At 37.5% G+C, this 11,886-nt stretch overlaps 2 protein-coding genes across 2 annotated transcripts in view; one reads left to right on the top strand and one right to left on the bottom strand.

Moving 5' to 3' along the window:
• LOC141436877 (uncharacterized) overlaps positions 1-11,886 on the top strand; it is a 53,443-nt gene that overhangs the window by 28,365 nt on the left and 13,192 nt on the right. The gene's annotated exons all lie outside the window — the stretch shown is intronic.
• LOC141437087 (uncharacterized) lies at positions 2,291-8,599 on the bottom strand. Its single transcript, XM_074100312.1, has 2 exons — positions 6,726-8,599; positions 2,291-2,663 (listed from the first exon to the last, which is right to left on the bottom strand). The coding sequence occupies exons 1-2, from the start codon at positions 7,065-7,067 to the stop codon at positions 2,658-2,660; spliced, it is 348 nt and encodes a 115-aa protein (XP_073956413.1). The 5' UTR covers positions 7,068-8,599; the 3' UTR covers positions 2,291-2,657.

Genomic DNA, 11,886 nt, shown 5'->3' with positions numbered 1-11,886 from the left:
GTGTTGACAAAATCGTTTATCAAGTCCTACTGATGTTGTTGATCAAACTTACTTAACTTACGTAGATTACTTTTTGGAGCTTATTTTTTTTTTTATTTCACCTCCAAATTTTTGTTACTTTTCGTCTCCGCGTGAATAATAATTTCACACGAAAACACAAGCTGCTATTATCATATAGTGCTTTGTATTTTGCATACAAAATATGTCCAAAAAGTATTTAAAAAATAACATTTTTTAAATACTTAAATACGAAAAAGAAATAGATATTTTAAGTGATACCTAAGTGAAATGCTGTAATTTATTTATATTAACTAGTATTATACTAGTATATCGAATCAGTCACATCTCTGGCAGATAAGCTAGTATTGTCGGCAAACGCATGTGTGTCGCGTGCGCGGGCAGCGGCAATAGCCGGCCGATATGGTGTGTCTAGACTGAACTTTGACAGTTGACCTCGTGACGTTTGAATGTTTCACTGTGTAAGTCGTGTTTAACCTGTCGTAATCACGTGATCTAATTCCCATAAATTCTTTTTGCCAACGTGCTTCCGGCGGGGGAGCGTCTTCAACCCTTTTGCAGCTAGTGTTCCATATGATTCGCACGAAGCGGTTTGCCTTCATCTTTCGTAAATCGAACTGTTTTTATTTTTTTGTCTGTTTTATTTGACGCGCATCACGTGAAACCGCTGATCCGATTTTGATGAAATTCGGTATACAGATAGTATGAGTCCCGGGGAAGGGCATAGGATAGTTTTTATCCGGAAAATTGCATGTTTTCCAACGGGATATGCGATTAACTAATTCTACGCGGCGACCTTAGTAGAAATAAATTAAATAAAAAGTTCAGAACAATTATACGTTTTAAGTAAGATTTACACAAGGCAAGCAATTGGGGGCCTTATAGCTTCAGAGCGATCTCTTTCAGGCAGCTTTTAAAAACAAAAAAGGAAGAACCCAATTGATTTTCAAAGAAGTATTTTAATAAAAATATAAGTCAAACATTAATTATCAGTTTCTAAACATCCTATGTATACGTTTTATGCAAACTTAAAGGCAATAGAACGTTCTCGATAAATTTGTTAGCAAATAATTTAACGTAAAAAACATTGACTTTTCCTTTGAAGGTCGTTAGATAGTAGTTGTTAAGAATTCAGTCGTGTTCTAATATATAATTCGGCACAATAAGTCAATTAAACCGACAAACATAACTTCCGTGTAAAGTAAGTTTTTGGAAAGAATGTAAACTGGGCATTTTCAGTAAAACTGTACCTAGCAAGGCATAGTTAAGGGAAAAGTTAATAATTACGTTTTTCTGACGTTTTATTCATATTAAACTGTACAGGGGAAAATCGACACAAACTGACCACTTTTAACGTTACACCGTTGCTAGGTACAATGTTTTTAATAAAATCCCAACACTCAACACAAATTATACTATTAACCTACTTAATATATTAAAAAAACTTATATACCTATGTAAAATCCCTAAACTTGTGTCTTCTAGTTTCTTCGGGATGCGGTCTTCAATAAAAAGCGGACTGTAGATTTTTGCTGGTATAATTCGGAATTAAATTGTAAGAACGTTACAGTCGTTATGAATTTGAGAATTCAGAAGGTAACAAGAATGATAAGTAAATTTCATACAAAACTTGCAATGTTGCTATATAGAAAAATATCAACACAAACACTCCATTTAACGCAATTGAAGAAAAATGAGTTTTATATTGATTGTAATTGATTAAAACATTTATTTATAATTATTAGACTAACTACATTTAAGTAGCTTTTATATAGATGATTTTGTATATACTTTTAATAATGAAAAATTAAATAAGAATTTAGGATAAAAAATTAACTAATTTTTTAACGATTCTTAACATGCTGCCGCCCTTGAAATCTACTGATTTTCAATTGAAGAAGTTGGGAGAGGGCAGATGTTATTAAAGGCTCTGCGAATGGTTCCTTTCTTCGTCCTGATGTCTGCAACACGCGCGATGCCGTCATTTCCTGGGATGACGTGAATTATTCGACCAAGCTGCCACAGGAGAGGTGGTAGAGTCCTGTCCTTGACTAGAACCAGAGTGCCCTCTTTCAGTTTTCCTGTAGAAGTATGCCATTTGGTTTTCTGCTGAAGCCAGAGAATGTATTCATTAGAGAACCGATACCAGAACTGTTGTTTCAGCAGTTCGATGCGCTTCCAACGCTGAAGAGAAGTAATTGTAGTATCGGTGATCTGTGGATGAGGTACAAAATGAATGGACCGTCCTATGAGAAAATGTGCAGGAGTTAATGGGTAAAGGTCATTAGGATCGTCTGAAATTGGAGTAAGAGGCCTCGAATTGAGGATTGCTTCAATTTGAATCAGCAGCGTAGACATCTCTTCGTAAGTCATGTGAGTTTGATCCAGAATACGCCTGAGATGATGCTTAATTGATTTAATTAAACTTTCCCATAATCCCCCATAGTGTGGCGTGTAGGCAGGGATGAATGAAAATTGTATACCTAAACCTGAAATGTCTGATGATGTAGATTGGTCTAAAACTTGAGATAACTCATTGAATGTACCCTTGAATGTTGTGGCGTTATCTGAAAATATTGTTTGAGGTTTACCACGGCGAGCAATGAACCTGGTAAGGGCAGCAATGTAGGCCTCTTTGGTCAAATCTGTAACAAGCTCAAGGTGCACTGCTTTTGTTGCAAGACATACAAATGCACATATATAAGATTTAATTAAAGTACTGCCTCTACCTTTTCGGTTGGATATCATAACTGGCCCGGCATAGTCAACCCCTGTGTTAAGAAACGGAAATTCCAATTGCACTCGCTCCTTGGGTAAATTTCCCATAATAGGCTGTATAGTTTTGCCCTTGAATCTGCAGCATTTGATGCAATTATGCACTGTAGCCTTGGCTAAATTTCTACCGCCAATAGCCCAATATTTGTGTCGAACAGTGGCTAAGAGAAGCTGTGGACCACAATGCATAAATGTTTTGTGATACATTTGAAATATGAGCCTACATAAGTTGTGTTTACTACTGAGCAACACTGGATGCTTGACGTTAAAATCGTAGTCAGAGTTGCTCAGTCTTCCCCCGACACGAATGAGCAAATCACTGTCCAGAAATGGTGACAGCGAGAGGAGCCCGGTTTTACGAGGCAATTGCTCATTTGATGAAAGAACAATTAGTTCCGCGGGAAATGAATCTTGCTGTGCTCTACGCAAAAGAAAAGTGGCAGCTAATTCAAGTTCTTGAAGGGAAAGATTGCCTGTTTGCTTAGCTGCTTCTTTTTTGCAGTTGTTTATATATCTGAATATGAATGCCATGACTCTATTAAGTTTTGTGAAACTCGATGAATTTTGAATGAGATTTGAAAATATGTTGACATCATTTTGAATTTTAGTGACCAATAAGGATTGGTCCATCACTTCTGGCAGATTAATGTTGGATTCCTGGTTAGGATCTTTCGGCCACAGTGATGAATCTAACAGCAAATATTCTGGGCCCGACCACCACAAAGAACAATTGCATAATTGGTCAGCACTAAGACCACGCGATACAAGATCCGCTGGATTTTCTTTGGACGGGACATAGCGCCAAAGATGATTTGCAGTGAGTTCTTGAATTTCGCTTACCCGATGACGCACAAAAGTTTTTAAGTGAAGAGGTGAAGTAGCGATCCAACCTAAAGTGATAGTGGAATCCGCCCAAAATACGCAGTTGGAAAATTTTAAGGTGAGTGATGATATGACCTTTGAATAGAGTTTCGCTCCCAATAACGCTCCACTCAGCTCCAAACGCGGAATAGTAATTTGTGGTTTGAGTGGAGCTACTTTGCTTTTAGAAGCTAAGAGACGGACACTGACTGATCCATCTGTATTTACACTGCGTACATACACGCAAGCACCATAAGCTCTCTCACTTGCGTCTGTGAATGTGTGTATTGTGACGTCGACAGGATCGTGTGTTTTAACGCACCTTGGTATAGTTAGAAAGTTTAAGTGTTGTAGAGTGTTGGCAAAATGAAGCCATTGCTCTTGAATTGAATGTGGAACCTCGTCGTCCCATGTGCATTTGCTTAACCACAACTGCTGCATAATAATTTTCGCCTCTACAATGCATGGTGAAACAAGACCAAGAGGATCAAAAACCTGCGCAATTGTGGAAAGTATCGTGCGCTTGTTAATTTTATTTTGTGCATTGACATGAATTGAAAATGTCAGTGTGTCTGAGTTGCATTTCCAATTCAGCCCTAATGTTTTGGATGACTCTTCAGCACTGAGGCTGACGGAATCTGAATAGCTGTAGTCGTCACAGATAGCATGCAATATGTCTCGATTATTTGAGTGCCATTTCCTGAGATTAAATTTGGCAGCTTGCAAGCTTTGCGTGACATTTTTACAGAGTGAAATGGTTCCGTCGACTGTATCTCTGCCAGACAAAAATCATCGACGTAAAAATCGTGACATATTGCATGCTTTACGTCAGCATCAACTGCATCGTATCCCAACTGAGTGAGGCATCTTGTGGCTAAATACGGTGCTGAGGCTGTGCCGTAAGTTATTGTTTTGAGAGTGTATTGATTTATTGAATGTGAAGGATTTGGTCTCCATAGAATTTTTTGTAGAGCAGTTTGTGACTCTACAACTTGAATTTGGCGGTACATTTTCTCAATATCCGCTGTAACTACAAACCGATGTTGACGAAACCGCAATAAAATAGACAATAGATCGTCCTGGATAGTAGGCCCTACCATTTGAATGCTGTTGAATGATCTGCCTGACGTAGTGGTAGAAGACCCGTTGAATACAACTCGGAGTTTAGTTGTCGTACTAGACTCCCTGAGTACCCCATGATGGGGCAGAAAGCATGAAATAGTTTCCTCGCTGGCGTTGCTCTTACACATATGACCTAACTCCTCGTACTCGCTAAGAAACTCTACGTAGAGATTTTTTAAGATAGGGTTCTTGTCTAACCTTCTCTCTACTGACAAAAATGTAGCCAAAGCACGCTGATAAGAGTCTCCCAATACGTCAGGCGAATCCTTCAACGGCAAAGACACAACGAAGCGGCCGTCAGAGTTGCGAGTTGTAGTTTTCACGAAGTGATCTTCGCAGGCTCGCTCTTCCTGGGTCATTCGATGCTTAGGAGCAACTGTATCCAACTCCCAGAATCGAGAAATATCTACTTGAATGTCTGCACTGCTTTGAGTAAACATACAGACAGCTGAATTTTGTTTGAGCTGACTTATGGCTCCTGAAACCAGCCACCCGAACTTGGTTTCAAATAATGTGGGTTGATTTTTCCCTAATGAAATGCGATTTGTACCTAGCACGTTCCAAAATATTTCAGCTCCAACTAATATTTCAATTCGTGCAGGTGTATTGAATTTAGGATCCGCTAACTGGATTCCTGTAGGTAATTTTATGTTATGTGTGTGTATATGAATAGATGGTATAGCTGTAGTGATGTTAGAAAGAACGCAACAGTCAATGTCCAACTTAAAGCTGCCATCGAATGAATGAATTTGTATGGAGCATGCCTGAGAGCTTTCTGATGAATGACTGTTTATGCCAGTTACCTTAGAGTTGGACGATCGAGTGCGTAATTGTAGTTTATTGCATAAATCTTGCGTGATAAAATTTGTTGTGCTTCCGTTATCTAAGAGAATACGTGCAGTCTGCAGATTCCCTTTGCTATCAGCGACCTTTATTAGAGCTGTCGACAGTAGCACATAATTGGGGTTATTATTATTGATTGACTCTTTTGTCACCATGGCCAGATTGTGAGGTATTTCAGTTTGTTCATTTGCTTGGGCGGGTTCTATGTGAATTAAAGTGTTGTGCTTTTTATTACAATATTTGCAATTTGAAAGCCGACATTGACTATCAATATGGCCATGACAGAGACAATTGAGACAAACTTTGAACAATTTTGCCTTTTGAACTCTTGTATTTACTGGAAGTTTCCTGAATGAAGAACAATTGTATAAATGATGATCTTTTTTGCATAACGGACATTGATTTGTATAAGACTTTTTGAATTTGTGCTCAGCATAACCAGAAGCCACAAAGCTCTTAGGTTTTGACTGATGAAAAGATGATGTAGACTGCTGAGTACCAATTTTATTAAGTTTTTTATTTTCTAAACTTTCCAAAAAATCTGCTCTTTGCAAAAGAAATGACTTGAATGACTCTAGAGTAGCGACGGTGGTTTCCGAGTTTCTGCGCTCCTCCCACTCTCTACTAGTCGCAGCATCTAACTTATTTGACATCATATGTATAACAAGAGTATCCCAGTTATCCGTGGGTTGTCCCAAGGAATGAAGAGCACGCAAGTTCTTGTTAGTGGCGTCAAGAATGTTACGTAAAGCCTGACTTGACTCCCTTTGAATTGGTTCAACATTGAACAATGCATTGACGTGATGCGTCACTAACAACTTTTCATTATCAAACCTGTCAGAAAGCAGCTGCCACGCGATGGGATAGTTGTCGTTTGTTAAATCTAAACTCTGTATGATGAGTGCAGCGCTACCTTTAAGCGAAGCTCGTAGGTAATGAAATTTATTCACAGGATTGATTGAATCGTTGTTATGAATGATTGAGAGATAAGTATCTCGGAAAGCCAGCCAGTTATGATAACCGCCCTCGAATCGAGGCAATTCAATTTTTGGCAAATTAACAAAATTTTGATTGTGTGTCTTGACAACTGTTGCCGCAGAGCTTACCTCAGATGCATTGTCACCGGAGTTACGCCTCGTATTTTTGTGTATTAAGACGTGTGCTGAGGACATGCTGGCGTAGTAGACATCTTCGAAAAGCTTGCGCTCCTCTCCGATGCCTCCGTCGCCCGCAGTCCCAGGTTCTGACTGCATTTCGATGTCAGTCTGTAATGCATCAAATTCATCGAATATAGGCACCATCTTATCATAGCGTAGCTGAAGTTCGGCAACTTGCAATTCGCTAAGCTGAGGTTCTGCTTCAAAGCGTTCTAAAAAGTTTTGAAAAGCTGTAAGTTTGCCCTTAATTGCACCACGTTTGTATTTCATCTTTTTAAGGTCTTGCTCCATTTTGTTAAAGCAAACAAGATCAATTTAATTAATGTGAAATTAAAGTCGCCTGTTAAAAAGATGAAATAAGTTTATGTGTTTTTGCTATTAATTTGCTCAGGCGCTTAAGGCACGCAGTGAATGAAGCTGACCGGCCGGCCGCCGCTGCGCGCCGCCTCGGATAGAAATTGCAAACTCAGCTGTATGTTAATCTGCGAATGCAATAAATAACACGGTTATTATGATTCTTGCTTTAGTTGATGATGTTTGTTCAATGAATTGTGATTGTTACTTAAAACTAAACTGATAGTGCAAATGTAATTTCTTATTAGGTACTTATATTTAGGTACTTGTTTCAATAGTGTGATTGTAATTAAAGGAAATAATAACTTGTATAGTAATGGATGTTAATTGACTGTGTACTGTTGTACTAGTAATGTGTTTGATACCAAAATAACGATTTATAGGTACTTACTAGACTTAGGTACCTGTATTATGATTTATCTGTGTTTATATTGTGTAATGTGTTGAAAATAATATCTGTGAAATGTAGTAATTGTGTTATTGGCTTTGTGATGTGAATGTTAAGTGAATATGGTATTATGGTAAGTAATTAGAGAGGTTATTCTAATTACACACTGAGAACTATGCTACTAATCAAAACATACGAATGATTATCTAGCTACTGATTAATCTGTGCAATGAAAAATAACTGTATTATGATTTTAAATGAATGCGTAATGAATTTTTAGGCTGTCATATAATGCCTAAATAGGTAATGAATGCTATGCAATTTATTAATGAAAATGGGAATAATGGATGAATGATGGAAAGCGAAGCAAGTACGGAATGCCAAATGAGATTAAGGAATTTAGGAACGGTCTCACTGTCCTTTGTCCTGTTTTCCCGATGTAACTGCTTCTTTGTCTTGCTGCAACTGATTAGCTTGAATCTTCTTTCTCGTATGAATTTGCTCACTCCCTGAATATGATCAAAACTTGAACGGCTGACGTAACTGACTGCTGGTCACGTCGTTGACTATTTAATAGTGCTTGCTGGCGTTGTTCACCCGTCGGTCGCTGAATATCCTGACTGCTGGGACGCGATACGATGAGTGTCAGCTCTTGACTTGCACGTAGTTGGATGATGCCGGCGCTGATCTGAATAACGGCTGAACTGATGTAAGCCTGGTGGAGTAGCTCGACTTTTTCCGACCTTACAATCTTCTTCCAATTGGAGGTTCGTATAGGACCATGTAAAATCCCTAAACTTGTGTCTTCTAGTTTCTTCGGGATGCGGTCTTCAATAAAAAGCGGACTGTAGATTTTTGCTGGTATAATTTGGAATTAAATTGTAAGAACGTTACAGTCGTTATGAATTTGAGAATTCAGAAGGTAACAAGAATGATAAGTAAATTTCATACAAAACTTGCAATGTTGCTATATAGAAAAATATCAACACAAACACTCCATTTAACGCAATTGAAGAAAAATGAGTTTTATATTGAATGTAATTGATTAAAACATTTATTTATAATTATTAGACTAACTACATTTAAGTAGCTTTTATATAGATGATTTTGTATATACTTTTAATAATGAAAAAATTAAATAAGAATTTAGGATAAAAATTAACTAATTTTTTAACGATTCTTAACAACCTACTAGCTTTTGCCCTCGGCTTCGCCCGCGTGGAATTCGGTTATCGCGCGCTGTACCCTCGGGAACTATGCATTTTGCCCGGATCAAAGTAGTGACAAGTAGCCTATGTCACTCTCTGGCCCATAAACTATCTCTATGCCAAAAATCACGTCGATCGGTCGCTCCGTTTCGACGTGAAAGACGGACAACATTACATAACACACATTTTCGCATTTATAATATTAGTATGGTTGTATTTTTATTATTTCTCTAAACTGCTGTATATTTCTAGGGTTTATTTATATCTAGCGTTGCTATAACTTCTAGGAACTGATACGGGACGATTTCTCTTTCGATGCCCAAAACTCTTAAATTAACATATGCAACGCTGATAGATAGATTCGCGGCTTTCCAACTATACACCATAATTAGCGAAAGACAAACAATGACTCTGCTTCATAATAGATACTCTCTGACTGATCTCAACCGTATAGTCGCTATCAAAGTATAGTAAGTTTTTATTAGGAATTAGCTTTTTGCCGCGGCTTCGCCCGCGTGGTGTTCGGTTATCGCGCGCTGTTCCCTCGGAAACTATGCATTTTTCCGGGATTAAAAGTAGCCTATGTCACTCTCGGCTATTTTCTATGGCTTCAATGGTCCGCTCCATTTTGTCGAAATACGGGACATGTAGAAATACGGGACGGCATGATCAGTTTCGGCGACAGTCGTATGGCAACCTTATTCACTTATCTACTATTTCATACCTATCCATTTTTTTTTTCAAATCCTTACGTTTAGCGTGAAGGAGTATCTATCAAACATGTTTTTCTCGACGTATTGTTTCATTTTTAATTTAATCTTACTTCAGTAAAAGTTGACTCTATCGAATAGTTTTGTCAAATAGTTCCTACCTCTATTTTGGAAGGAGAAATCCATTCTTCTTTATTCTTTTTTTTTTATTCGACTGGATGGCAAACGAGCAAGTGGTCTCCTGATGGTAAGAGATCACCACCGCCCATAAACATCTGCAACACCAGGGGTATTGCAGATGCGTTGCCAACCTAGAGGCCTAAGATGGGATACCTCAAGTGCCACTAATTTCACCGGCTGTCCTACACTACACACACTTACACTTACATTGACATAAAACAGATCTCCCTAACTTTCACGTTTATTAAATATTCGTAGGAAAATAGAAGACTGGCACTGAAAAGGGGAGATAAAAAAACCAAATATAATCAAAAATCTCTGTTAGTATTAAAGCGCCGCTTCGACATAACTTTTTCGTACATACTAATACCAAGCTAATACTGCCCCCCCCCCTTATCACTCTGAGGCAGGTCACTCGAATGACAGTTGACTTGACAGCCAGTAGCAGTGCACGCTCCAACGGCGCGCGCGCCGAATGTTCCCGCACATACGAATAATTAAACAATATTTATTACGTTCACTGGTGTTACTAAAAAAAGTGGATGTAGAGTTAGAATGAGTGTTATGTGTTGATAATTTAAATTTATTATTATTCAATCTGTGATACTAGTGTTGTGTATTTATTTACGATGAAAGAGCAGTTTGGGGTTATTACTATTCATCAAGTAAGTGTTTGTTAGTAAATAAGGTCGATTTACGTATTGATTGTCGGACTTTTTTCCGTTACAAGTTTCTTCGCTTAGTGCCTCAAATTTAATTAAATAACTGAAAACCTCCTCTTTCCACACCTCAAAAAATTTTTTTTTCAATTTTTGTTTGCATTTATTTTCGAATACCTTAATTATTTAAAAAAAATATTCGTGTGTTTTACTTAGTCAATTATTCTACTTATTTTCTAACTCTACACTTGTAATTTAATTTGCAATTATTTGTCAGTTACGCTTTGCCATTTTTAGAAGAAAGCAAAACGGCCAGTGTTAAATTGTTTAAATAGTATTCAACCTCTGTAACACATTTAACTGGTGTATGCATTCGTTGCATTTAAACTGGGCACAATAAAAAAGAGATTTAAAAAAGTAACAGACTTCAAAAACCTTGAAAATAATTTTATACTAGTTCGAAGTCGGTGCCTCAGCACGAGCCAGCAGGAGTGGAACTATAGTTGTATACCTCACCTACATATGTATTTGGCTAAAATCACTCCTGCTTACAAATTTTTTTTCATAGTTTTTTGTGATTTGTAGCCAAAGTGCATCTCGCAACAATTCCATTAAGCTCAAACACGGCATAGTTTATAACAGAGTACCGGTACCTACGGTCTTCATCATCACGTCCAGTTCACCAAATGGTACTTTCTGAAATTAAATACTTGACTTGGTGTTAAAAATGCCAAAATCGCTATAGGTGTGCATTAAAAATTTTAGGGTTGCCCTTGATTACCCTAGGATTCCATCATCAGATCCTGACTTGGTGTCAATGGGACCACCTCGAAAGTTATGTCCTTTAGAACTAAAAAAGAGTTTTGAAATTCGGCCCACAATTGGCGGAGTTATCGCGTAACAAACATACAAAAGAGAAACACACCCGAATTGAGAACCTCCTCCTTTTTTGAAGTCGGTTGAAAATACAGACATAACCTGATAATGTAATCGATTCTACCTACACTCGTTTCTGAGCAAACTACGTTCAGGTTTGAAGTCATTTAATCAACAAATTAGCGTTTCTAGATTTTCACCCACCCTTAAACGCATATTAGTGTTCATAGTGGTTTATAGTAGTACATTCGAGGGCTCAGGCTCGTTCTGTCTGTTTCCTAAAATGTCTGCTTCTCAAAATGGCCTTCTTCCCACATTGTCAGTTTCCTATGATGTCAACTTCTTATATTGTCTGTTTCCTGAAATGTCTATTTCTCATATTTGTCAGTTTCCTGTGATGTCTGCTACTTATATGTCGGTTTCCTGTAAAGTCTGTTTCTCATATTTGTCAGTTTCCTAAGATGTCTGGTTCCAGTATTGTCAGTTTTCTAATATGACTGCTTTCTATAATGTCCGCTTCACATGTAAATAGTATTCCTAGGATCAATTTCCAACAACTTTCATCTGCTACACCTAAATAATTCTAAAAATTTTAAACGACTTCAAATTATTTAAATACTCTAAAAAAGAAGAATATAAACTTTTAATTAAATCAATTTATATATTTATATGGTATAGAGAAGCGGACATTTTAGGAAACGGTTTTGTAGAACACAAATAGTGGACATTATAGGG

Source organism: Choristoneura fumiferana, chromosome 17, assembly GCF_025370935.1.
Source record: "Choristoneura fumiferana chromosome 17, NRCan_CFum_1, whole genome shotgun sequence".
Taxonomy (NCBI): domain Eukaryota; kingdom Metazoa; phylum Arthropoda; class Insecta; order Lepidoptera; family Tortricidae; genus Choristoneura; species Choristoneura fumiferana.
The sequence above is the reverse complement of the archived record's forward strand: the minus strand, read 5'-3'. Positions and strand labels throughout refer to the sequence as shown.